Here is a 27413-nt window from a genome sequence, read left to right on the forward strand (position 1 = left end):
TGTTAGTTAGTGATAATCTTGGCGCTGTGACTGTGTGATGAAGTCTCTTTCCCCCTCCCTTTAGAGTTACAGCGCTCTCTGTGATTAGGGATCCTAAAGACAATAAAAAGAGAGGGGCAGGCAAATGTGCTTCAGAGCAGCAGGAGATTTGTAACTGAAAGCACATCTCTGTTTGTTCTCCTCGCGAGTATTAAGAATCTAACTTTCTCTTATCTTTCCTGTGTTATTTAAATAGGTGTCAACTCTGACAGAATGTTAGGTCAATTAGCTAATCTACTTGAAACTGTCTTTATATGTGTGTGTGCATGGAGGATTTATGACCTGTGTGTGTCTGTGTTTCCCTGTGATAGACTAGTGACCTTTCCAGCCTGTACTTACCTCTTTTTGCCTCCCGTATGTGATTAGTGAGACATTAGTGAGATAATTATCAAAGAAAATTTTATGACTGACAAAGACAACCTGAGTAAATCCAGTATGGAGTTTTCAGATGATCAGTTATTAAAGGACAAAGCTATCCATGCTAACCTTGGTCTGTGTAAAAACAGCAGCTGCTCCCTGAAGCTAATTACTGGTTGTGCCGCCTGGTTGCCAGCAAAATGTTTCACAGTGGAGATGGTGTGTTTGTGGTGATGTCCAGTGTTTGGTGTCGGCCAAACATTACATCTTGTCTGGTGACCAAAAGGACAATTTTTCTGTTCTAAACGGAAAAGATAAACAGATGTTGCTTAGAGGATAAATCACTCTGATTACAATTGGAAACTAAGGTTGGCAGCCTGAGCTTTAATTAAGCACAGATAAAAACAAATCAACAGCTGACAACCAGTAGCATCAAAGTATCGGCCTCAGTCGCTACACCTTCAGTTAATGTTGTAACACCATTGATGAAACCCTTCTTGCTGCAACTGTCACAGCCATGACAGCACAAAGATAAGTTGTGGTTTTGGTGGATGGTGAAGGATGAGGCAAGGCATGAACCAGATCTGATCAAGTGCAGTTCTGTGGAATTTCTTTCCATTTCTTCATGTTGTGGTTGACGGTGAGATTAGAGGCTCTATAAGTATCCAGTGATTCTGCAGTGAAGACTAAAGGTGCTACCTGGCTTAAGAAGACAGATCGTACTTCATCAGGTTTGCCAATAAAATTTCTGTTTATTTTTTTATCACCATTGTTTGTTTGAATTTTATTAACATGTATGCTTCATTTTCGCTTTCTTTAGTTTTCCAATTTGCATCATCTCATCGTCTCCATCATGAAGTTGTTGGCTGTGTTCCTCCTTGTTTTCTCCATGGTGGCTCTGGCCAGTGGTGACCGTGAGTGTTTTAAATATAAAGAAATCATAAAGTGACTAAAACACAAAGAAACATATTAACTCCTGCTTACAATATTTACAGCTGTCCCTGATGGTGGCTCTCCTGGTGACGGTCAGTTTGTCATTGGTTTTTATTTCCTCAGCCTGAGTGGTTGGAATATGAACTGTAATCCATAAAGTGACTAAAAAACAAACTAACTCCTGTTTAAAATGCCCACAGCTGCCCCCAGTGATGCTGATGAAGGTTAGTGTGTTTTATTTTTTTGTCGTTTTTTAGCCCTAACTCTGATCCATGATAAACAGAGCAGGACGATAAAGTAAGTTTACATGATTACTGTGTGTAGGTAGTTTGAGAAATTCGACTTTACTTGAGAATCATTTTTATGGAAAACATTTTTTTCTTTCCACTAAATTTTCAACAATAAGAATTCGACTTCACTAAAGTCAAATGACAAATGTGGAAGGAAATGTTTGAATTAGATGAAAACTGTTAAAACAAAAACCTGGTAACCTTGTTTCCTATGTTTTTCATGTTTGTACACAAGTGTCACTTGGTTATTTCTTGACATTGAAGGAGTGATCTTCAATAATGTTGAATCATTTTGATGTTCTAATATGTGAAAAATATGGTAATTTTTGTAGTAATGCCACATATCCCTCTTGATCTGATCTGCATTTGTTTTCCATCAGATCAAGTTGATTTGCTCCAGAGATCTGATTCTTGTCCCTCTGGCTGGACTCAGATCAACAGTCGCTGCTTTCAGTATGTCCTAAAACCCATGAGTTGGGCTCGAGCCGAGGTGATTTCCAACAACACTGTGCTGTTATTTTCTTTTGTTCTTTGCTGAAGAAGTCCAGCTACTTCTAATTGTTGTGTCTGTAGAGAAACTGTCTGTCGATGGGAGCAAACCTCGGATCAGTTCAGGACCTGAATGAGTAACGTCAGATTCAGGCCATGATAGCTACAGCAAGTTACGGAGCCAAAACAGCCTGGATTGGAGGCACTAATGCACAGGAGGTATTGTTGCCAGTACATTTGATTTGTTCTGTATTTTGTGAAACATTGAATTAAACAAGTTGTCTGCTATGTATTGTCTTCCAGGAGAACATTTGGTTGTGGAGCGATGGAAGCCGCTTCGGCTACACAGACTGGTGTTCAGGAGAGCCTAATAATGGTGGAGGCAACCAGCACTGCATACAGATGAACTATTCAGGTAAAGAAAATGTCACAATATTTTGGTTGGTAAGATGACTCATGGGTAATTATAACTAATTTACTGTGCATGTGAACTTTTTAGTTGACCTGCATAAACATTTACTGACTTTACAGCAGGAGCTTATATTATTTTTCTTGTGGCAAAAGGGTTTTTATGATGTGATGTGTGACAGATTTTTTTGTTCATAGATGAAAGGTGCTGGGATGACCAGAACTGTGCTGATCGTCTGTCTTCTGTCTGCGTCAAGAAACCCTGAAAACTGTGAGGTTCCCAAAGAGGCCTGATGTGTAAAACAGAACCAGTGGAGGATGAATGCTAGGAGTTTCTGTTTACCTGCCTTTCTGCACCTTCATAGAAAACCAAAATATATTTCTGCATCTTTTCTTCATATCATTTCTGTCTTTAATGCAACCGAAGGAACGAAGCGACAAGCAAACAGCAGCTGGATTGTCTCTCTGTAATCAGATCAGACTGAATGAGTTATAATAATGGATCATCTAAGCAAAACTTTCTTCTGTTCTTTGGCTTAGCAAGAATAAAACTTTGAGCAATCAAAACAAGACAATGTGTGGTTTATTCTGCCTTTGTGTTGTTCTGTTTTCTGAAACATTTTCTGGTTTTTGAAGATCAGAATTTGGATCAATAATCATCTTATTAAAGAAATTATTAATAATGCTCAACTTCTTTAGTTGAATCAAAAATTATAAGTCAAACTTGTCAGTGTTTCATAAACGAATAAATAACCTGATCACTTTGTCTGGGTCAATAGAACCCCAGCATCTTGTACTATTTTACCTTTGTATGGAAGCCCGGAAAGCCCAAATTAAAAAAGAAATTATCTCATGACATGGGTGTAAAACTCATTTTCATTTAGGACAATATCAAGATCATGAATGTCCTCAAAGTATTGGTTGTGGCAGAAAGAAATGATAAAAGTAAGTTTGACTATAGACACGATGCATATTATTATTCTTTGACATGCCATCCATAGCTGCGCTGCTGCAGTATAATTACTCTATGAAAAAAATTAAACCCGGAAATGTGGGTATTATTAATTTAGTGCAGTGCGCCACAGCAAAGGGAAAAATAACACAACCTTTGAAGAACAACTCAAAAATATTCATATTCTCTTTTGTTGTTCATGTGTTGGCTACACTAGACAGAGACCCATTGTCATAGCAACCGACTGACAACAGCTTCACTAGTGTGTCAGGAATCAACACCAAAAAACATTCAAACTTTTCCCATGCATGGAACAGAACATTCAGTTTGTTACAGTATTATGTTTTCAGGCTTGATACATAAAACTCTATTATGTTTCAAGCCACACAGGCTGTTGATGAGCCTGTCAGAGAGTTGCCTTTGTTTTTAACAGAACCGAATACACCAAACCCCACAGCACATCAACATGTTAAGGCTGTCAAAGTCAAGCTAGCATAACCAACCTACTTCCCACTCCCTTTTTTTATTAAAACCTTTTCCTGACCTGTGAAATGTGATACTCTTTGACTTTTTATCTAGTTATTGTAGTGAGTCCCTTTTTCTTTTATATGTCAGACGTACATGTGACTTTCAACATCAACGTGCCTTTGGATCTGGGACTTTCTCACCAACCAATCTCAGGTGGTGGTTCTCAGTGCAGGGACACCACAGGGCTGTGTGCTTGGTCCGGTTCTTTGTACACTGTTCACCAATGACTGTGCAGCCATCCACTCCTCTAACAGGGTTTGAAAGTTACCGCCGCAGTGGGTGTGATGTGGGCCGGCCTCTAGAGGCTGTCCAGTCTCTTTTGTTGTTATGCAGGTTCAGAGGTGGGAGCTCACTTTGCTGATTGGCTGTGGAGCAGCAGATGATGACCGTACCAATCAGATGCTGATGAGGCCCACCTATAAAAGACTCTGCCACCGTTCCTCCAGTGGGGCAGCTTTCATGCAGAGGCTTTGTACAGCTGACCACTTTGCTTCCTTGTTAGGCTTTTTGAAGAATGTTTTGGGCAGATTTGAAGTACTTTGTTCTGCTGACCCACTTTGTTCTGTTAGAAGATTGTGTTTGAGGAGTTTGGTACTTCCTTAGTGTTCACTTTTTCTTTTGAGTGGTTTTGAGTTTAAATGAGCATGTTTGGTTATTTTTGGTCATTTAATTAAGTTACACTTGACCTTCTTTAGTTTTGGGTTAAACCTTCTCAGTTGGGTTAGGAAGGTTCTGGAACCTTCTTTTTGTAATAAACCATTTTAAATTCTACATTTTCTTTCTCTGGACTCATTTATGTCACCTGGACCTTGGGGTCATATCAGGACCTGATAATAATGATGAGACCTGTACAGAGAGGAGCTCCAGCACCTGACCCAGAGGTGTTCACTGAACCATCCAGTACTGCAGAAGGTCCTCTGTAGTACCAGGACGTCCTGAGTCATGTTTGTTTATTGCTTTATTCATGGACTAGTGATCGTTTACGTTGATATCTTTCCCTAGCCTTTGAAGTGAGTCATAAATGCTCTATGATTCATTAACCTGAGCTGAAGCAAAGTCTTTGATTTTGAAGGTGTAGTTTCTGAAATACTCTTGAGCTCTTTAATCTTCCTTAGATTGAAAACAAATTAATCTCTGCTTACTAATGAGATAAAAATATTCAGAATTAAAGTAAATTTAGAAGAAAATGATAAGCAGCAGGAAAAATATCCAAAACCTTCTTTTTCCAGGCGTTAAGCTACAATGTGTGCATGATTTTCAACCTTTGGTGTGTTTTACTGTGTAAATACAAAATTTAGATATAAAGTGTGGTGCAGAAAAGGCTCTTTGCGACTGATACCATTGCTGGACGTGCCTGTCAGGGTTTCATGGACGACAGAGACACCTAGTGGCAGACTGCGGTAGTAATTTTAAAAATGAACCACCAAAGTGAGATCCAAGCTCATTATCCCTAAATTACTCATAATTTAATAAAGTCAATAATTGTAGTTGAAAATATTCTTCTTGAAGATGAACTGCTTTACCAGAAATATTGAAGGAAACAGATGAAATTTATCAAATTACATCTTTCATGCTGGAATAAGTAGTGAAAATTGAAAAAAAGCTTAAAAAAAGAATAATAAAGTTACATTTCAAAAGCTTTTATCTAATGCAAGATTAAAGTATGTAATGCATTGCATTTTATCTCAAAGAGCACAACTCAGTATCTTTAATAAGAGTATGAGGGCATACTGATAAGAAATAATAAAATAAATAAAATTACCATAGTCACAGAATAAAATTGAAATAATGAGAAAGTCGAAATAATACAAGAATAAAGTCATATTTCTAAGATAAAGTCATAATATTATGACTTTCTTCTTGTGATTTTATTATTTTTATTTATTTATACTCTGTCGTACCTTTACATCATTCCAGAAACCATGTAAACCGAAGCAACAGCTGGGATTGTTCTGGGCGTTTCTGTTTTTGTTGTCCTTGTTGCTGTCTTAATTGGTTCAATTGAGCTTTTCTCTTCATTTAAATTTAGCTGGAATATTTGGAAACATGAATTGTTCTGTTTGGTTGCTGCTTTGCACTTAAACTGAGAAAAGCAGCGTACACCATCCATGATCTCTGTCACACAGATGGAGAACAAACGGGAAACAACCTAGAAATGACAACGTCTCTGAAGAGAAAGTACAACGTGAGCAAGTCTGAAGGTGCAAATCGTCCTCAATCCTCACCGATGGCAGAGAGGCAGTTTGGAAGCATGAGCGACATTTCTGACCTGCGGCAGCCAGGAATGTCATAAACTACAAGTTATGGAAAAACTCAGTCTTCCAGAGACAGTTGACTGAAATTTCTGTTCACTTTATCAATATCTCTTTGTCAGATAAGATAATAAACCCACATTTTGCAGGTCTCTCATCTGGATTCTGCCTCTATATCAGTGGTTCCCAAACTTTAAACGCTCACGTTGCGTTTAAAGGTGGCTCTGTAAAACAGGTTACGTCATGTTAACAACGGATTAAACAGTTTTAACTGCTGATAAAAGTGACAGAGGACACAGATATGGGTAGTGCGGAAGCCCCTACTGTATCAAATTGACATAGGAATAACAGAGAGTTGGCCATTCTAAGGTAAAAACCCAGCGCATACAGCGTTCATGTTTTTTTGTTTTGTTTTTTGTTTTTTCCAACCAGACGGCTTCCTGTGCACCCCCCAACCGCCTGCAATGGCACGGCGCCCCCCATAGGGGGCGCGCCCTACAGTTTGGGAACCTCTGCTCTAGATCATCTGTTGGTTTGTTTTGTTTATCACCGATATTGACTTGACTGGAACAACTGATAAGAATTCTTTATAAATTAAAATGATGGTGAATGATTGTGAGAGCAGGTGTGACAAAAACAACTTTGACTTTTAACTCTCCCCTGTTGCTTAGATTCTAACTTTTAGATGATGGTTTACAGTCATCTGGCATTACAGACTTAAAGCAAATACAGTTAAAAAAGGAAAACAAAGAAGATGAGAGAATTAAAGTGACCTTAAGTAAGTATCATAAGATGTAAGATAAAGCTGATTGCATCGATCTAAACTTGCAAAAACAAGAATAAAGGTAGTTAGTGACTCAGTTTCAGAGGGATATTTGAATTATATTTGAATGAAGATGAGGGGGTCAGATGAAGGCAGATGATTTGTTGCAGACATTATGCTAATTATAAAACAAATTTATTTGCAATACAGTATTTACAGTAGTAGTATAAAAATATTTGTTTTCTCCATATTTTACGCTGTCAGCAGATTTTGTGCCATCCATATTTATTTATGACACACATACATCTTTACAGTCATTTACAGTTGTCTGTACACATGTTCAGTATTTTATTCCTGCATTTTAGCTTTTGCATCATCCTTACAACATCTGTTCCCTGTTAAGTAATTAGAGTAAAACTCATGTAATCATCAAAACTTTGTAACTTAAAACTGATTTCTAACAACAATAAAACAGGGAACACATGTCTTTTACAAATGTTAGTATATAATCAATAGATGACAATTTGAATACAGAAGAGAAAATACGGCTAGAGTCTAGAGTCAGTAGGTAAATACTTTTAAAAACATTTTCACACTAAAATACATTGGACAAACCCAAGCCTTGTTGTTGTGTGCAGAAACTGTAGGTGTTAACCATTAACCTGGGTTGGGTTTTTAATCCAGTTTCTGACTTGTGGGCATAAAATGAGGACAGCATCCTTTTTTCTGAGAAACAACTTGTACATCGTTTTCAATAATCTAACCACAACTGACCTACTAAAGGACGAAAGACTAACTCAGAACATGAAAGGCAGTAAAATGTGTCTTAATAATACTTTTTATTAACAAATTGCATGTGGAGGAGGATAAGGCAACTTCAAAAACTGTTTACTGACAAAAGTTTGTATTTCTACCCAAATTAGGATTTTGTATTGACTTTTGTTCATTTTATTAGCTGATTTACGCCTAATCTATTCATTTTACCTAACCGTAACTATTATCAGTATACAAGTAAGACTAACCTTTACCAAAACTTTATTCACAACTTAAATCTAAACCTAACCCTTACAAAGGGGTCCACCATGTTAAGATGAGGTTTGGTCCCCATAAGGCCCATCGGTCTTCAGAAGGTTGGTAAATGTCCCAGAAATGGTCCTAAACAGAAACTAAACGTGCACGCACGCATGCACGCACGCACGCACGCGCGCACACACACACACACACACACACACACACACACACACACACACGCACGCACGCACGCACGCACGCGCACACACACACACACACACACACACACACACACGCGCGCGCGCGCGCGCGCGCACGCAAGCACACACACACGCACGCACGCACGCACGCAGACATTTGCGTGGCTATTTTTGTGGGGACTTTCCATTGACTTCCATTCATTTTTACAGCCTAAACATTACCCTTACCATAATTCTATCCCTACCCATTACCTACCTAACACTAACCCTAACCAAAACTCAAGTCACACCTTAGCCCTAAATTTAATCCCTGGTCCAAAAACAGCGTTTCCCCTTGTGGAGACCAGGCTTCGGTCCCCACAAGGAGCAATTGGGCCCCACAACGTAGTATGTGTCAGATCAACTGTCCCCACAAGGTATTACAAACAAACACACACACACACACACACACACACACACACACACACACACACACACACACACACACACACACACACACACACACAGCTTAAGTTGCTAGAAAAGTCCATCGAGAAAACACCCTCACCCCTCAGCAAAGGCCAGACACAAAGCTGATGACAGCGACTTTGCAGCTAAAACCACAAACACCTTTTTAAAGCAAACATGAGAGACATTTCCACTTCCTCTTCACAGTCACTAGAGTTATGCATTTTGAATCTGCTTCACTGTGAAACAAAACTCTAGATTTAAAAACAAAGCCTTCCTCTCCTGTTGAAATTTGATCATAAAATAAATACATCCACTTGAGCACCAAAGAAATCTGGATTTTTTTTTTCTGGATGCTGGAAACATTTCTCTGAACTGATATGGTCGAACACACATCATCTTCTCTGAGGTCAGCGGCTTCTGGAGATTACTCACACAATCCTTTCCATGATAACATCAAGATTCTCCCTCTGGTCTGCATCTATCTGAGTAGCTGTAAAAAAAGAAAACAGATGGTAATTAGATCTACACGTTTTATGTTTTCAGCTCTATCACTTATTGTTTTGTTTGTAGGAATATAATTGATGAACAGGAAGATTTATATTTTAGAATATATTTGATGTCATTTAGCAACAACAAAAACCTGCTCAAGCTTTTTAAAGTAGATTTTGCATCATTTAATCTTAATTAATAATCATCTTGTTCCTAAATATCCTTTTGAGAAAAGCAAATAGTTAGAAAGTATGCTCAAAATGTGAAAAAATGGTCAAAAAGGCTGTTTCTTTAGCAATAAACTGAAAAGTTATCTTCAAAGAAAGGCTCAGTGATTCAGAGCTGTGGTCGCTGCCTTAGATCTTTACAAATCAGCCACTTCCTTCAAAGTGTGCTAACTCAAAAACACCACTATTACAAAACCAACCAGTGACATCACTACATATATATATATATATATATATATATATATATATAAAATTACCCTAGCTATCAATTACCTACAACATCGCCTCCTGCTGTCTGATTTCCTTGATTTGTCTGCAGTTGTGATATTGCTTGAAGATTTCAAAACACAACAGAAGAAATTAGACCCAGAAGGTTAAAATGAAGATCTGTCTCATCACTGTGTGATGTGAGTTGCTCTATTTAATGGCCACACTATGTGCATAAATACTGTCCAGTTTCTCTATTGGTTGATGTTAGTTGATTATAATTCAGTCTATTTTTTTTTCTTTTAAGATTTTAAAAGTTTCTGAGTTGAAAGAGTGGAAATGAGAGAACAGGACGTCCAGGACAGACAGCGTTACCTCTCTTCCTGTCTCTGTATATGAGTCCCAGTAGGATGGTGGACAGCAGGTAAGGTATCCCCACTACCAGGTGACACAACAGTCTGGAACCAGGAAATGAAACTGAGGCTGTGGGCAAAGCCGAAGATGTTGGTGACAGAGATGCTGTAGATAAAAACAATACTTTCTTTTTAAATTCAAGTGCAGGCATTTATGTAAAAAAAAAATTAATTGCAATGATGTGACTTCAGACAGCTCTGAAGTGGAGGTCTATTAAACACTGTAGGAATATGAAGGATTCTCCTCACTGAGCTGGACGTGTTGGTTGTTTTGGTCACTGAAGACCGACAGCCAGCTGCCTTCTGACTCTCCAAGCCCTGCGGCGCTGCAGGTGTAGAGCCCCTCATCGGATTTGGAAGCGCTGAGAAGGGTCATCTCTCCTGAGCAGTTGCTCCTGATGAGGCGGCCATCTTTGAAGAAGTTGTATTTGTGTTTGGAGGCGTTGGTCTCAGCTTTACAATACAGAACCACAGCAGCTCCTTCTGACACCGGCATGGCAGGACTCTCCAGAATCACTGCGCGATCTTTGGGGGAGAAAAGAATAAATTAGGTTTTAGCATTTTGAGCCTCTATGCTCTATGCTCTAGGCACATTGGCTGAGGTAGTTTTTAATTTAAAGCTACAGCACAGATTCTTTGTTTGTAACAATCTTATTTTGGAGCAGAGGATGAAAACATAAAACAACAAACAAGAAGAATCCTTACTTTAAAGTGGCAAAAAAAAGCAATGTAATAATATTAATAAATGTTCAACTTATTTTTAATCAAAGGCAACTCTCAAGAAATAAGAGTTTGACTTAAAAGAACTCAGTGTTCCAGCATTTCTGAAGTTTTCTGGAAGTTTGTTCCAGACTAGAGAAGTCTAAAAACTGAGCCCTGATCGGACGGATGGATGGACGGATGGATGTTTCTACATCTTTCTGGATCATTAATCGGTTTATTCTGAAAATGTTTTTCAGGTGATAGAAGGCCGACTTTGTAACTGTCTTTATGTGACTCGTAAGGTTCAGGTCTGAGTTCATCACTACTTCCAGATTTTAGGCCTGATCTCTAGTTTCCAGCTGTAATAACTGAAGCTCTGCATTGATTCTAGATCCAAAAATAACAACTTCAGAAAACTGAATAAAGATATTCCACATCCACGCTTTCATTTGTTCTATTGATCTACTCAAAGCTTGAATTGGTTCATAGTGACCTGGTGAAAATTTAAAGTAGAGCTGTTCATCATCTGCATAATTTATTTATTAGAACTGGTGGAAAAATGAGGGGCTCCAAACTGACAGATGTTTAGGAGTGGAGTTCGTTTAGAAACAGTACTGGTCAACTGTACCGGTTATGGTGATGTTGACCTCATTGCTTCGCTCCCCTGTGTCCGACTCGCACCAGTACACCCCGGTGTCCGTGGGGTAGGTGTTACCGATGGTGCAGGTGGAGGCCGCGGAGGGGAAGCCCCAGCCGGAGTAGCATGGCCTGACCCCGCTGTCTGAGGTTCTCCTCTTCACCTTCCAGCCGGTGGAGTTGATCGGATCCTCGCAGCTCAGGGAGATGGAGTCGTAGCGGAAGAACTGGGACCGGTCAGGAATGACCTGAAGGCAGGCTGAGGGGGATCAGACGGCTCACATCGCAATACATTCAGGGGAAATATTACTTTAAACACAATGAAAATAATTTATCAAAAATAGAGTACGGATGGAGGTGATTAGAGGATGAAGTGGAATTCAAACTCGCAATGTTGCATTAGGAACAAAAAACAGAGGAAAAGACATTGAAGGAAAGACAAAAATGAAGAAATCAACAAATAAAAACTGGAGGGCAGTTGAAAACTAACAGAGGAAGTTGCACAGAAAGTGTGAATCTGCTCCAGAAAATCAACACAAACACTGAGAGAAAAAACAGCATGTGCTGGAAAATATTTTTACAGTTTGATCAGAAAAGCAAGCGATCGCTTTAGGACATAATGAGAGATTACAAACAGGCGAAAGCAAAGCAGTGGAAAGTTCACAATGTTTTTACTCACTCAGCATCAGGCAGAACGGTGTTACCAGCATCCTGTCTGACCGTCGACTGACTGAAAAACACGCTTCTCACTTCCTTTGTGAGAAGCAAAGATCCTGCAGGCGCTGCAGGGGCTACTGAAGGGCTTCAGACTCATGTTTCCTTTCTGAAGATGAAGGTTCACAGAACAAACTATGTGCAAACTATTCCAACTGGGAATGGTTCTTTATGGGGCGTTAAATCCAACACAACATGACGCGAAACTCTTTGAAGACAAAGGTGACCAAGAGCTAGATTTTCTCTGACCAGTCAGCTGAGAGCTACTACATATTCATTGACATAAGGGACAGAAACAATTTTAAAACGAAAGAAAAACTAATACAGTCCCCACTTTAGAGGAAGCTTTGACACTAGTTTCACATCTAGTTTATCAGTCATGGCAGTATGAGCCCTAGGCAGGTCAGCAGGTGTCCATCAGGCATAATCCATCTGTACTTTGATTAGACAATCTTCACATGGGAGAATGCAATCCCACAAATACCAGATACGAAACCAGATGTCGCACTGGATTTCATTCCAGTAATTTGTGAGTGTTAGCATCTCATTTTCAACAAAGATAGCCAGGTTGAAAAACAGGATGTTATTCTGGAGGCAGGCTCATTGTGTTTGACATCCTCACCAAATGGGAAGCACAAAAAGTGAGATTCAAGATAGAAAAAGTCAATAAAGAGCCTCTTAAACTGTCTGAATACGCTGATGGTATCAAGCTGTATGTTGTGAAGGTTACGGTGTTGCACCCTGCTGGAAAGCAGCTGTAACTTGCTGATCATGGTAATTGTCTTGAACTTGTAGCTCTGTGTTGAGCTCACTGATCTCTGGGAAGTGGCAGATTCAAAAGCAAAAACTAATCTTTAGGTTTTGTAAAACACACAACACCCAGAACCAATGAAGTGAAAGTGATATAAATTTGTTATAAAAGTATTACTGATTGCACTTTAAAAATTAGGTAACTTTATGTTATTAAAGGTAAAGTTTAAACAGTAATGATTTATTGGTTAATGTCAAGTTGTCATAACAAAGACATTTTGAATAATGTCAACTTTGTATTAAAAGTGTCATAATTTACCAAATGACACTTTATGACAACAGTCATAAATATTCATGAAGGCTTATTGATGTTCATGACATGTGCTATGTCATGTTTATGGAAGTGTCATGACAGTCTTATTCACCCCCTTCAAATAAAGTGTTATCTGTTGGGGTTGCCATCAGCAGAATTGGCTGGGAGAGAAGAAAGGAAGTCCATATAATGCATGCAGCAAGGTGGCGCACCATCAGCTGTTTTCCTTCTTTAACTGAAAATTCAGTGACAATATACAGACTTTTGAAATGCAACTTTATCCAAATGTTTATTTTATTTATTCTTGTTCATTTGCATCTGTGTAGAAACAAATACATAGGAGAAATTTGTAGCTTAAGAACATATATACATAAAAAACATCAACAAATGGACACAAAGGATGTGTCCTTTGGATGAGAACCAGCAGCATGGATCCACAAATACATTATTAATACAGTATCACAATTAAATTAACATCAACAATTGAAAATAAACAGTTTTTTAAAATAAAGTGGTCAACCTAACGGTTTACCTGGTGGGGGTTAATGTGAATAATGCCAGCCGTTTATGGGCGAGAGTCAGAGTCATTTTCTGAAAATATAATACCTTAAAAACCTTTAAGCTTTAACGTGCCCTTTAAAATTTTCATGTCTGTCCCAACTGTAGCTACAAACTTGGAAAAACAGATCCAACCCTGTATGTAGTATATAAAATAGCGTCATAACTCAATGCTCATCATGTCATTCTTATTTTCCTCACGTTCATGTATGACAAATATCAAACTTTATTCTAAGTAACAATAATGTAAAGACAAATATAAAAACAGACATATGGGCCTATAACCCTTTACAAAAAATAAATAGTCATCAGCTTTGCTTTTTAAAAATATCAAACTGGCTCAAGTGCAGCAAGTAATTCCTGCCTTGGAAATAAATCCCTGAGAAAAAAAACGTGGACGCTTGTGATGGCTCATAAAAATACAAGTTTCATGTTTGTTGTTTTTGACTATAACATTTCTTCCAGGGATGTCCAAAGTATGAACCTCTCTCACTAGCTTTGGTAACCAAGCAATTATTATTTTTTATTTTCAGCTAAGAATATATTTGTTTAGGAGTGATGGCTCTGTTAGATTTATAACATTCAACAGGATTTATATGTATTGAACTTCAAAAAGCTAAAACGGCCTTTAATACATTAGAGGTGCTTAAAGTCCAGTGTTCATTGTACATTGACCACAACTCTGACTGTCCTTATTAAAACTGGTAAACTTATTGAAAAAGTAATTGAAAAATACATTCATGCTTAATATCTGGCATTCATTTTGATACTTAGATTCTCTAAAAGGTTTGAAGTGCAGCGTATTCTGGCTTCAACCTCTTGAAACCATTTCTGTAAAAATCAACACCTTCACCTACATTTGGTTAACATATCTTTGTATACAGTTGCCAGTTCTGTTTATTGAACAGAATCATATTTAATAGTTTTATGAATTATGTTCAAAGAAAATAATCAATTATGAGTTAATTCATGATTGAAGATGTTTGTTTTCTTTAGGTTAAAAACGAAACCTTAGTCTATGTTAAGATTATTTGGAAACATATTTGTCTTTTCTTGTACATATTACATACAAATATATATTTGTATTTATAATAAATATTTATTATAAATATTATAAATAAATAAATATTATTTATAATAATATATTTAAATAAATATTAAAATATTATAAATAAATATAACATTTGTATTATATTTGTATGTAATACATATTACATACAAATAAGACAAATATGTTTTGTACATACAAAACATATTTGTCTTTTCTTGTAACAAACAAGTTTTGATTGAATTTTTCTGGCACACAGAGATTTTTTATGCTTAATATAAAGGTTCACCTACACCATAAATGTGGAAATGTATTTTTTTTTTCTAACAGCTATCAGCCTGAGAAACCGAAGACGTCTGCTCTGTTCGTGTTTCAATGTGGTGTTTGGTTGGTGTGGCTTTGACATTTCAAGCCACTCTTTCAGGAAAATGAGGAAGATTTTTAGGATTTTTTGTTAAACTTGTCTTGTTTAACAATTTCAGGTTAGGGTTAGAGTTATCTAAATGTTTTCTCTTCTTCAGTCATGCTGTTTAGTTTGTTTTCCACCAGGGTTTGCTGGATGAAGGGGTCAGAGGAGTCACTTCCTTTGATTTGGTCCGATTTGTCGGTCATCTTTGGTTGCCTCCTTCCCTCTGTGTGAAAACATTAAATATTGACAGTGTTTCATGGATGCTCTAATTTTGAACAGTCATTACATGAGTAAAATAAATGAACAATGGGTTCGCATAGTTGATGAAAAAGGTGTCTCTTCATATCAGGTCCACTCAAACATTAGACATTTTTAAAACCACTTTGAAGTCTCACTTTTATTCTTTGGCTTTTAATCAGAATGAGTTCCGTCTTAATTGTGTTATTGATTAGCAAGTTTCTCCTTTTTACATGTCTTTTCTTAAAATGTTTGTATGTCATTTATTAATTACACACTTTGGTCAACAGCTGCCATCTCTGGATACATTTACAGACTTTATTGTCTGTAAATGGATCTATAATTAAAACTTTGTCTTTTCTTTCTATAGTTTTCATGGCATTTAATAAAGAGCCCGTCTAAAGGAAGCCGTGCCAGTGTTGTCACTTTGGAGCTACATTTGCACTAATGAGCAATTGACAGGTGTACCTAATAAAGTGGCCGGTGAGTGTGTAAATATAATACAATATATCAATTATGTATTGAAGCTTGTCTGTTATGTTGTGTCACTCATAGATTTGTAGTTTTTTTTAATGTGATTTAAAATGATAACTTACCACAACTGGAGCATTTCTTGCTAAAGCACCGACACAAAATGAAACCAGTCAGGCAAGCTATCACTGTTACTGCTACTGAGAGGCAAACCACTGTACTGTGGGATTCCTTCCAGAAACCTGTAATGAAAGATGTGTCAAGATATCAGTCCTAAATATGCTCAAGATTTATTTCTTAAAGAATTTGTATTATGTCCTTTTTTCTGTGGTGAAGTAAGTAGGTCATGTTTTCAAGGGTCAGATGGACGAATCTGACATGGAGTTATGAAAAGCAGGTCTGCTATCTGTTGGCAGTAAGGTCATAACGTTTTCTAGCATGGGGTTTTAATTAGGCCCAGCCAACTATAAGGAGTCGAGCTGATTTTGCACAAAAATGAATAGAATAAACAAGAACAAATGTCATGCATTGTTAAAGTAGGGATGCACCGATCCACCCGTTTCACTTCTTATACCAATGTCTGAGGTTTAGTATGAGCTGAAACCAATCTGATACGGAAAAACTGCTGAACTGACTTAATGTAAAACAGACAACATACTACATTACAGACTGACTCGGTAACTCAGCAGCAGCACACCAATGGCTTCACAATCAAACATGTAAAAACAACTTGAATTTGTTCAGTCAGTGCAATTAGTGAGTTTAACAGCCAATGCAGCCTAAATAGAAAATAAACTAAAACTGACAAAACCAATAGGTTGACCATCTTGGTCAAACATGTACAAAATAAACTTCAACAAATCCAGGCCGGTACAGATATTAATACTGGATTGGTGCATCTCTAGTTTAAAGCAAATGTTTTAAGTTGACATCATTCTGCGTCATGTAAGTGAAATCATTGAGATGGGAAAATCATTTAAATAATGATCTGTAGTTTAAATGATCAGAGATTTGTACCTGGAAGGAGTATTTCTGCCACCTTGCTTTGATTCCTCCCTGTCTGCTTGACTCTGCACACAACCCTGTAATGAATTATACTGCATGTTAAAAATGAGAAACTTTTTCTGAGACATGTTGATATTAACAACACAAAGATTTGCACTAAAACTGCCCAATGCTGATCTCATAATAATGTAAAAAGCTTTCAATCTGGACACCAGTGAGACATCTACAACTAGTGGAGTATCAGCTCCCTCTAGTGGTTGTTGTAGAAAGAGACGTGCACACTGGAAAACACCTGAATTTACCCATCAGTCTGTCCAAACACCTCCAGGAATATAAAGAAACTCTAAAGGTAACTCACCTGCTTACTGGTTTTAGCAGAGTGACATTTTGCTTCATGTTGTAACATCCTCTGGGATCTTGTTCTTGTTTTGTCTGTTTGTCAGTGAATTCGTTTCCTTCATCATCCAGGATTGTCATAAGCGGCGCCGGCTTCCAGCAGAGGGCCTTACACTCAACGGTCACTTCTCCACCGTCAGTAGAAACCACAGAAATCTTCGGATCAGACAACGAATCTGTGGACACAGAGACCATCACTAACACTGCCGTGAAGAGTGTTTAAAAGTAAATATTCACTAACTAAAAGGGAGTGTTTCCTCTGTTACTTGCTGATGGATAGTTAGGTCGTTAAAAATAAGGCCATGAGCAGTAAAATAGACGACAGTAATGAAATAAAATCAGTTTGTCCACTTAAATTCTCCAGGAATTGTTTTTCTTATTGGTAATTTCATCATTTTTATGGTCAAAATTGCTGAATTTACACACTGCATGTTGAAATAGTTGAAATAAGACCTGGGTGAGGAAGTGTATTGCTGTGCCTCACCTCTGGGGGCGCTGTACCGCACAAATGAATGAAGCAAGCAATTGGTGCATGCTCATTGCTGTCTGTCTTCATATTGCCAATGTATTTGTTTTTTAATAACACATTTTCTAAATATGTTGACGCTTCAAAGTCTGTTTGATACATTTAATGTGACTTATTTCTGATCGGCCATCGATATGCAGTGAAAATACAGTAGTGGCTAAGGCAGAACGTACCATGCCTCACTGATAGGGGGCAGTGTGGAGCCCCACAGACAAACAGAGCAAGAGCTGCTCTTCTTCTACGCATTGAAAAGACTGAAAGCAGTTCAGATGGAACAGAACTGCTCAAGGCCACCGTCTTTAGCTGCCAGATTCTTGAGGATGGCAGAAAAATTAGAAACAAGGATGATATTTATTTTTTTTTACAACAGAATTATGGAGATATTTGACGTTGTAAAATAAAGGTAAGATTAAATACAATTTTCAGTTTCAATCAGAACAGAGAGGTCAGCCAAACAAAACATTTAAATAATAAACTAAAAATGTGACCTTATTAAATATTATTTTATCTTTCTTGCTATCATATTGTTAGACACTTGGGTATGGTCAAAATGAAAATATAGTTTCTATATTGGATTGTGGATTTGTACGTTTGACTCCGGTGGAGTCCCACCAGTCATGAACATCACTGCATTTACTGATTTGAGCCCATAAGTCCAAATCATATCAAAAGCCTTTTTCTTCTCTAAACATAAAAATATTAGGCTCTTGCTTACAGGAAACAAAGTTTACCCTTTACATTCCTCATAGTTGTGTAACCTTGATTTTAAAAAATGCTATTTGAATAAAATGACTTACAGCACTATGTTAACTCTCTCCATCAATAAATGGTGGGAACAGATGAGTTAGCAAACAAAAGTTAACTGACAGAAACGTACCAACAACCAGCTCCACTTGTGTTTGTTCTTTGGTTCCGTTCTTTTGGATTATCAAACATTGGTACCTTCCGGTGTCGGACAGCTTCAACTTGGAGATTCTTAGTGAGTAGTTCCCATTTTGCAGCTGTCTCAAGATGAGGTTTGTCCGGTCCTCGAAGTCGGGATCCTTCATCCCGAAGGTCTCGCAGCCATCGCGGTACAAGAAGACGATTACTGGCTTCAGCCCTTCCACCACTTTGGACCACTCCACCGTAGGAATGTCTTTATTAGCTGGGATGTTGAAAGTGCAGGGAAGGACGACGTCTCCACCAGCAAAAGCATCAACTTGTTTAGACTGAGCATGTGCGGAAGAAACGCCTGCAAAAATAACCATCATTAGCAGATTACTGACTTTTCCAACGACAAAAACAAGATACCAACCACATCTGCAACACTTTATTTGAAGTGTTACAGATTGATATTATCATAAACATGATGTTATGAACATAAAGGAGTCTTTATGAATGTTTATGGCTGTTGTCATGAAGTATCATTCAGTAAATAGACACTTTAAATGCAAACTTAACACGTTTAATAGAGTTTTAGTGCAATTTTGCATTAAAAGAGTCATATTTACCTAATGACACTTCATGAAAACAGTCATATGCATTCATGAAGATTCCTTCATGTTTATGACATGTCATAAACAGTCTTATGCACACCCCATCAAATAAAATGCTACCACAGTATCTGCTCCTTACGCATAACAAAACTGAAAGCAAAGACGAATTTTTCAACCATCTATGAATCAATTTACAATTAACTATCAACCTAAACTCCAACTATGGAAGTTTTTCAGGGACAATGCGGCTCTGGACTTACATTTAGAGGGGAATCTGTGGAGAGAGCTAAAAATTAGGGTGATGACAAGGCGGCCTTTCAGGATGGAGCTCAACATCAGATGGGGGTAGAGTCCTATAACTGATAATGTTTTTACTATTTATTATTTAAAAAGGCATATATAACATTTAAATTAAATGTAAAGAAAACCAAATTTCTACTCCTGTTTTATTTATTTTTTCTCCATAAGTTAACATCCAGAGTTTAGTGGCCATTTCAAAGGAGATTTCATGAATGATGACGATATAACATTTTGTCAAGTCACACCTGTCTGAAATATTACTGTTCTGATACCAAGAGCGTAAGGAATCCTGTAAAACCGTAGTTAGGAATAAGGCCCAAAGCCAGAGAAAGCAGACAGAGAAATGTAATTATTTTGCTATTAGAGGAATTTGTTATCCTTTCAGGTTGAAGGTCCAGGTTGACATCCATCCATGTGCCTTAAAGCTCTAAGCCAATTTTCACCAAGCAGAGCACATTTACAATGTCTACTTTTTATTTTTGTCATTGAATGTGGATTATGTTTGACTATCTTGACTGCTGCTCATCTGTTTGGACAATAAAGTACTGAACTAGATTGATTTCAACTCAAAAATCTTGACTTTAAATGAGTAGATTTGGATGAAATAAAGATAATTACTGTGGCATTATTGTACAAATACATATGGCCATCTCACAACTCTATCATCCACGATAAAAGCAATAATATCTCCACTTCACCTTTGAAAATGATGGAGGTAAGCTTCTTATTTTCATCACAAAAAACATCTGATACACATGATTTTAACTGTCACTGTGTTCATCAGACAAAATGTTTAAAGATGAGCCAGCCTATTAAACAATAACTATATGAACAGTGTAGTTGGACACAACTACATGACAGAAATGTAAATGCAGGAAACGTGTAGTTATAATCAGAAACCCAATCCCACTCAAATTGAAGATCGATTTATTTACTGCATGTTTATGTCTGTTCAGGCTCAGATGCAACGGCACTGAAACCATATAGACACAATCAGATGACTTATTACCCCGCGATAATAACTCAATATTCCATGGAAAACCCTTATAAGCTTGTATTAAAGCAGGAAGTACAGCGGCCACCATAAAAAGGCTTACAGTATCAATTATGCCGCATGAACTGATCAGTAATTATTGCGAGGGAACGCAAAAGAAAAATAATTCCCCTTGTCCCCTGGAGGGCTGACCTACTGATTCACCGCAAATCGTGTCAGAAACAGAAAACAAAAGATTTATTACTCCTTACCTGTGAATAACAGCGCCACTTGCACCAGGAAAAGACGCAAATACATCACAGGGCGATAATATGTAGTTATTTTTCCTTTATTTTCAGGAGATAAAGCAACAATCGTCTGTTCACGTTCAGATCCAGACAGGAAATGTTACTTCCGATATAGTTTCGTGTTGCATTCATGGTAACTCCGAAAAATGATTTCAAACAAGTTTAGCCAAAACTGAACGATTTCCAAAAGAAAGTGTGATCAATTATTAAGTTCAGGGATGGGGTTAATTAAATCAAGTGTAAAACTGGCCACATTTTATTAAAATTTTTAAATAATGGATTACTGTTTTCTCCTTTTTGCATTTTTTTTTTCACGAACATGTACAATCTAGTTGGCCTTTTCAATTTGCCAGAATAAAACAGAAGGGAGTTATTCTATAACTCAAAGGTGCGTCGTGCTGCTTTCACTGCAGTCGGACATAACAGGTTCACGCTCGTAATGTTCTGTTTTCATCTATCTATCTATCTATCTATCTATCTATCTATCTATCTATCTATCTATCTATCTATCTATCTATCTATCTATCTATCTATCTATCTATCTATCTATCTATCTATCTATCTATCTATCTATCTATCTATCTATAAAGTTCTTTCCTGCTGGCAAAACGAACCTCATCAACAAGTTAAGACACTAAATAATAATATTAACGACACATTAAACATATTGCATTTGAATAAATCAAACATAACGTGGCTGTATTTGTAAACATGTTAATGTAGTGCTTGAATTATTAAAATAAATGCAATATACTCGGTTTGACCAGCAACAAGTAGCAACTCCAGATGGTTTTCCAGCACATTCAGAAGTTTGGGATTTTAGCATAAAGATTACGTTTATAGCAACAAGAGCCCCACTGTAACTGTTTGCACTAAAACATTTCTAGCTGTTTTTATCAGGACAGCAAAACTGCTACTGTTTCTTTAAAACCATTTATTAAAGGTATTAACCTCAGCAGGAAAAGTATTACCTAACTTAGACTTAAAATCTGTCTCCACTTCAAAAGGAAATGAATAACTCAACTGGATTTTTTATTAAAAAATGTCTTTGATCCTATTTTGTTACACAAGATTGAATGATTAAATCTGGCTGTTATTTTGTCACCTACATCATATGCTTTAAGGAACTTACCTTTAAAGAAGATCGCTCCAACCACAAAGCAAAGCCAAAAATACATCACCAGGTGATCTGAACTGAATTTCCTGTTTCACAAGAAAAAAAAGTTGTTTAATTAAAAAATTAAAAAAAATCCACGTGTGTGAAGAGGCCTTTTAAATCCTGTCAGCAGAAAGGCTGGTCTGAGTCTGTTAGTGCTTTAATCTGTCTTTTATTTCCTGGGTGTGGCATGCTGCACATAAGGTGATCACACCATAGCAACTGTGTGGAAACGTATATGATTGTTTTATGGGTGCAGCTCTTCTCTCGTGACAAACTGCAAACCTGTTTCACCTCTTTTGTCTGAAAGAAAGAACCCCAGCCAAACATCAGAACTGAGCTTCATGCAGTGGTTATGAACAGTTTGAGTGAATGGAAAATCCCAACGTGTTCGTCTTCATTGTTACCTAAAGGCATGTAAAGCTTTCACAACTCTGTCACAACTAAGCCGTCTTGGAAAAAGAAGAAAACAACATTCATACAATTACAGACTTTAAAGGCTCATTACAAACTTACATGTTAATAAAATAAACAAGAGGACGGCTGGAAGTTTGCTCAGAAATTATGAAAAACACCTACATTTTTTTCTGCAAGTTTTTTCTTCCTGTCAGGAACCATGTTTTTATTTTACATGACATTCACAAAAAGTAAGCATAAATATTAAAATAATGAAAATATTATCTCAATACTTTCAGGTCACTTTTTAATATTCAACAGATTTTGTGCAGCTTCATGCCAGGTCATTTTTTATTCATTATGATAAAAATATTTCTTCTTTCCAGTGTTTCTTATAAGATTACTAACAGAATAACATTTTAATTCTTATTTAATCCTACACAGATCTCAGTTTAATCTCAGACTCAAAAATGTATTTCATGTTCATTAATTCTCACAATCTTTTTAATAATCTAACTTAGTCTAAAGTTAACTCAGGGCTAAACATTCAGAATATTTACAATACCTTGGAAAAGTTTTACACTAAACTTTTAACACTTTAACTTTAACACTTTGTTCAGTCCAGTTCAGACTTTTAATCTGACCTTCATGAAGTTTAGCCATGAAAAGCTTCAATCAAAAACAAGTTGCAGCATGCCATCCGTCATTCAGTTTCTTAGAAACATTCAGGAACATGCTTTTATTTACACCTGAAGATCAGTCATAATATATTAATTTAGGATTTTAAAAGTTCAAGTCATCTTTAAATTAGTCCAAAAGGAGGTTTGAGATGAATCACATCCCATAAATTAACTGCTACATGTCAGTGTGCCCTTGGTAAGGCTCCCAACCCAAAGATTTCTACCCATCAGTGTATGAATTTGTGTGCAGCTGAGTCAATGTGCTGACTGTGTTTGTGTTGCTCCTTTTGGACAGCTGGACAGATGTTTCAGGTCAGGAACAGGCCCGGTTTGGCTCCTGATCTCCCGGTGAGTTTTCCGCCTCAGCGTCAGGATCGGGATCAGACATCGGAGATCGGGTTTCCCAGGAATCCAGAGACGATCCGGTGGATCTCTGGCTGGTTGTTGGATGGCTGTGCTGGCAGGCTGGACGGTTCCAGGAACGGCTGTCGTCTATTTGGATGGTGTCTGCTTTGCGCCTCTGCTTGTTCAGCTCCTCCAGGATGCTGTTTTGCCTGTTTTCAGTCAGACTCAGCTGGTTCAGAAAGGAGTTGGATTCACCGAAGTCAGTCGTCATGGTTTGGTCCAACTTGTCCTTTTGCTCTGACGGTTTTTCTCCATCTGGGTTCAGACAGTCAGAAAAAGAGTCAAATGGAAACATCAGTAACATTTCATTTTTTTTAAAGAATGTTTATTCAAAAGAAGGAAACACAAGCAATCAGGCACAAGCATTTTGTCACTTTCCTAAAATAATGTGACAATTTTTTTTGTCATAAAATGATTTAGGCAAAAAAAAAAAAAGAATTACTCAATGAGGCTTTTATTTTAGGAAGGTGACAATGTGTTTATCAATTAGAAACTGAAACTTTATCAGAAAAATAAATTATCTGATGCAGAATGAGGCATGAACCAGTTTATAGTAAAAGAAACATAAAACCACAGAGAGGAGCAACAGGAAATGGACCAAATGGAAGAAGCAGAAGTTGAAACTCCAGTCATGAAGCCACATTGGGAAATAATGTTACTTCTGAAGGTGTCAGTGAGTGAAAGAGGGAATGAAACCAACAATCCTGCAGAAACTTCCAGTCAACATCATCAGTTACTGAATGCTGCTGCTATGATTGATGAACTTAGATTAATATCTAATCTAAGTTAAATAGATTAAATTTTGGGGAACAACTTTTTCTAGTGCAGCTGTTATTTCAGATTAGTGGTATTATCCCATTTGTATAATTTCTCTATGTGTTACTATAGTTCACATTATTAATATTTCTAGTTTAAATTTTTTCTTGCTTTACCCCTTTTCAAGTTTAAACTATTTTTTATTGTTTTTCAAAATGTTTTCGTTCCTCCTGTTTACTATTGTCTTATCTCAGTTTTATTTTCAGCCTCGTTGAGGAATAGATAATTTAACACGAATTGGTCATTTTCATACCTCAGTTACTCTTTTCTAGTTGTGTGCTGTATCTCCCAAACTTTGATTTAAAGAGCAGTAGAGATAATTATGGATGTTATGAACCTCTAATTTATTTTTTCCTCAAGAGGTAAAAACAATCTGAGTGTTTGTGTTCGAAGGTTTTAGGACATTTTGATGTGTTGCCTTAAGCCAAAGCTTTAATAACACTCCTGCGGATTCTTACAAATCACTAAAATAATCAAGCCCAGTTAGTGCAAACTCTTAAAAAAGTATAATCTGTCATTAACACTAGAGGTTCCTAATCCACCACAAATGGTTATAAAAAGGTTAAAAAGTAGCTTATGTAACAAATCTTCCAGTTTTCAGAGTAAATTATGTTTGAAATGATCTCATGTTCACTGTTTTGTTGTTTAAATGAATGTTATCTTATTTTCTGTGGAACTCTGCCCTCTAGTGGCCGATCCTGGTCAGTTATCTGAAATCAGCAGAAGTTCCTCCGTCCTGTTTGTTGTTTTGTTGCCTGTTGAAGGATCATCTGTGAGTATTATAAGTTACATTAATCACATGTCAGATCAGTTACTACAGACAGATTCATTTGGGGAGAAATTCTGCGTTTTTATAGTTTGAAGTCAGCTCTGTTTGATGCTAATAAAAAGAACATCTGTGTGTGTATGAAAATTATGTTTGTGGCAATATCAATTGCTAAGATATGCAAAAGTAATTCATATTAAAATGTTCTTTTCCTAATTCCTGTGTTACATCTGTTTTTTTTCTTCTCATATTTCCTCATCTGCTTTCTCTCTCTGTAAATAAAATCGCTTTATTTAATGACATATTTATTCTGCTAAGTAAGAAAACTTACCAGAATTCGTTCGCTTCTTTGTTACCAACAAATACAACCCCAACAGAAGGTTAAATAAAACTGAAACTGCTAAAGCAACATATATCAGAATGGCTGTGGTGGTGGATTCCTCCCAGGGAGCTGAAATGACAAGAAACATTATTTTAAGATCAGAATAAATAAAATGTTTAAAACCGTTTCCGGCTAAGAACTGTTCAGTTTCAGAGGTCAGATTATTTCCTTCTTAGTTTCATATTGAACAATAATTCCAGTCTAATAAAAAAAACAAAAATGTCAAATTAAAAACCTGAAATTGGATTATTCCATGTTAGCTTTTCAGATGGAAAGCTATTCTTGCTAACCTGTAAAAAATGATGATAAATAAAATAAAAGCAGTTGAAGTAAACAGTACTCTTCAGAAATGACGTCATCAGACATGCTAAAGGATAAAATAAGACTTCAGTTCTGTTCTAAAAACATTGTTATATTAAAGCTATCTTTTTAAAATGTGTGGTTGTTTGGTTTCAACCTGATGGCCTCAGCTGACTCACCAACAACCAGCTCCACTTTGGCTTCCCGTCTGCGGCCGTCGTTCTGGATGGTTAAGCACCGATACGTCCCGCCATCGGACGGCTTCACGCCGGAGATCCTCAGAGAAACGTTCCCGTTCTTCACCTCTCTCATCATGAGGCTCGTCCGATACTCGAAGTCGGGATCCTTCATCTCGAAGGTTTCGCAGCCGTGGCGGTACAGGAAAACGACGACTGGCCTCTGGCCTGCTGCCAGTTTGGACCACTCCACCGTCTGGACATGGTCACTGGGATGGAGGTTCAGACTGCAGGGAAGGACGACGTTCCCACCAGTAAAGGCCTCCAGCTGCCCAGGCTGAGCAGGACAGAGACATCCTGAAAATTAAAATACATTAAACCTTTTGATGAATTATTTTACTTTAGTCAACAATTTACTTGAAATTATGTTAGAAATTATTTCTATCTCAGCAAGAAAACAGCTGAGAAAATAAAAACAGATTCTTTATTGCACTAATCTTTAGAGGTAGAAAATCTAAGAATTATTTTATTAACAGTAATTTTCCACTTTCATTATTTTATATTTGTGAATGTGGAAATGAAGTCAGATATATTTTGTTTCATCAAGACATCCCAATAAGTTTAATATTATTTTTAATTCTCCACTTAGAAACCGTTACTGTTTCTTATTTTATATATAAAAATTGATTGCAACAGAACGTTTTGTCTAAATAGAGAAGCAGAAGCGTGGACTATGGTTTCTCTGAATGGACTCTGACCAAAGTCTGGCCACACCTCATCATGTGATTTACAGTAACTGCCTGTGCTGAACCGGGCAGCACTTTCTGAATCAATGTGTGGTTTTTACAGGTGAAACAAAAGACAAACTTCTGTCCTAAATCCTGTCAAACGCATCCGACTGGAAGCAAACTGACTGAAGAGTGAGTTGGATTAACAAACTGAAGCAAGAGGGCAAAAAGTGTAAAAATAGTTTCAAGTGCTGTAAACTATAAAGTATTGTTTTATATTTTCTTTCTTACCTTTGATCAGGATCGCTCCCAACACAAAGCAAAGAAGGTAAAACATCACCGAGTGGCACAAACTGAATTTTCTCTACTGTCACTGCATGATGACATTTAGAGTAAAAAATATTCCGGTTCTTTTGCGAACTTTAAAACGACCCATCAGCTCCAGCAGGTTGGGCCTGGGAGAAAGTCCAGCTGGTTACTGAGTAAACCAGCTGGACTGGTTTCAAAGTAAAAGCAGACGATTGAGTGTAGATGTATCTGCATGAAGCAAAATGTCATTAAATCATTTCTGGTGAAAGATCATTGTCAAAATAAAGTTCTGCTTGGAAACTTTTCAGCCTCTCAAATTTAGATCCAAACTCTTCTAAATGAACTTCAAACATATAAATAGAGAAAAGAAACTTATAGTAATACTTATAATTCACTGAGCAGTTAGTGAAAAATAAATTCAAAGCCAAACCTGATTCCACAGATTCCCTAATTTAAGCTTTTAGTCC

The 27413-nt window shown here is 37.1% G+C and overlaps 3 protein-coding genes and 1 pseudogene across 5 annotated transcripts; 1 reads left to right on the top strand and 3 right to left on the bottom strand.

Moving 5' to 3' along the window:
* The first annotated feature begins 1024 nt into the window (after positions 1–1024).
* LOC106908070 (ladderlectin-like) lies at positions 1025–3091 on the top strand (annotated as a pseudogene). Its single transcript, XR_015766193.1, has 8 exons — positions 1025–1127; positions 1217–1310; positions 1392–1421; positions 1530–1553; positions 2000–2109; positions 2193–2327; positions 2412–2523; positions 2715–3091. The product of XR_015766193.1 is annotated as a ladderlectin-like (transcript).
* A 5332-nt stretch (positions 3092–8423) lies between these two features.
* LOC106908061 (Fc receptor-like protein 5) lies at positions 8424–12120 on the bottom strand. The gene is made up of 5 exons (XM_014974029.2): positions 12026–12120; positions 11339–11605; positions 10258–10533; positions 9971–10114; positions 8424–9162 (listed from the first exon to the last, which is right to left on the bottom strand). The coding sequence occupies exons 1-5, from the start codon at positions 12054–12056 to the stop codon at positions 9101–9103; spliced, it is 780 nt and encodes a 259-aa protein (XP_014829515.2). The 5' UTR covers positions 12057–12120; the 3' UTR covers positions 8424–9100.
* A 1273-nt stretch (positions 12121–13393) lies between these two features.
* On the bottom strand, positions 13394–22412 carry LOC148154333 (putative selection and upkeep of intraepithelial T-cells protein 1 homolog). 2 transcript variants are annotated; one of them, XM_088015895.1, is made up of 6 exons: positions 21965–22412; positions 18651–19007; positions 17210–17423; positions 16864–16928; positions 15972–16088; positions 13394–15361 (listed from the first exon to the last, which is right to left on the bottom strand). In XM_088015895.1, exons 1-6 carry the CDS (start codon positions 22008–22010, stop codon positions 15225–15227), a joined length of 936 nt encoding a protein of 311 aa, XP_087872021.1. In that variant the 5' UTR covers positions 22011–22412; the 3' UTR covers positions 13394–15224. The 2 variants fall into 2 exon arrangements, with proteins under 2 accessions (XP_087872021.1, XP_087872020.1); XM_088015894.1 differs by lacking the exon at positions 21965–22412 and adding an exon at positions 20797–20916.
* Positions 22413–22674: 262 nt separating this feature from the next.
* Positions 22675–27295, bottom strand: LOC106907333 (myelin-oligodendrocyte glycoprotein-like). Its single transcript, XM_014972977.2, has 4 exons — positions 26929–27295; positions 25913–26266; positions 25383–25502; positions 22675–23724 (listed from the first exon to the last, which is right to left on the bottom strand). The coding sequence occupies exons 1-4, from the start codon at positions 26972–26974 to the stop codon at positions 23378–23380; spliced, it is 867 nt and encodes a 288-aa protein (XP_014828463.2). The 5' UTR covers positions 26975–27295; the 3' UTR covers positions 22675–23377.
* Between the last annotated feature and the right edge of the window lie 118 nt (positions 27296–27413).

This window comes from Poecilia mexicana, unplaced genomic scaffold, assembly GCF_051168715.1.
Source record: "Poecilia mexicana isolate PSO_F unplaced genomic scaffold, ASM5116871v1 scaffold_18, whole genome shotgun sequence".
Taxonomy (NCBI): Eukaryota; Metazoa; Chordata; class Actinopteri; order Cyprinodontiformes; family Poeciliidae; genus Poecilia; species Poecilia mexicana.

Coding starts and splice junctions, on each gene's coding strand:
- LOC106908061 (XM_014974029.2), bottom strand. CDS start 12,056: ATGCTGGTAACACCGTTCTGCCTGATGCTGA. Junction 10,534..11,338: donor GGTCAACATCACCATAACCG/GTACAGTTGACC, acceptor TCTCCCCCAAAG/ATCGCGCAGTGATTCTGGAG. Junction 10,115..10,257: donor CAACCAACACGTCCAGCTCA/GTGAGGAGAATC, acceptor TTTTATCTACAG/CATCTCTGTCACCAACATCT.
- LOC106907333 (XM_014972977.2), bottom strand. CDS start 26,974: ATGTTTTACCTTCTTTGCTTTGTGTTGGGAGCGATCCTGATCAAAG. Junction 26,267..26,928: donor GGGAGCGATCCTGATCAAAG/GTAAGAAAGAAA, acceptor TTTAATTTTCAG/GATGTCTCTGTCCTGCTCAG. Junction 25,503..25,912: donor CAAAGTGGAGCTGGTTGTTG/GTGAGTCAGCTG, acceptor TTGTCATTTCAG/CTCCCTGGGAGGAATCCACC.
- LOC148154333 (XM_088015895.1), bottom strand. CDS start 22,010: ATGTATTTTTGGCTTTGCTTTGTGGTTGGAGCGATCTTCTTTAAAG. Junction 16,929..17,209: donor CTGCTAAAACCAGTAAGCAG/GTGAGTTACCTT, acceptor AATTCATTACAG/GGTTGTGTGCAGAGTCAAGC. Junction 15,362..15,971: donor CAAGAAATGCTCCAGTTGTG/GTAAGTTATCAT, acceptor GTTTTCACACAG/AGGGAAGGAGGCAACCAAAG.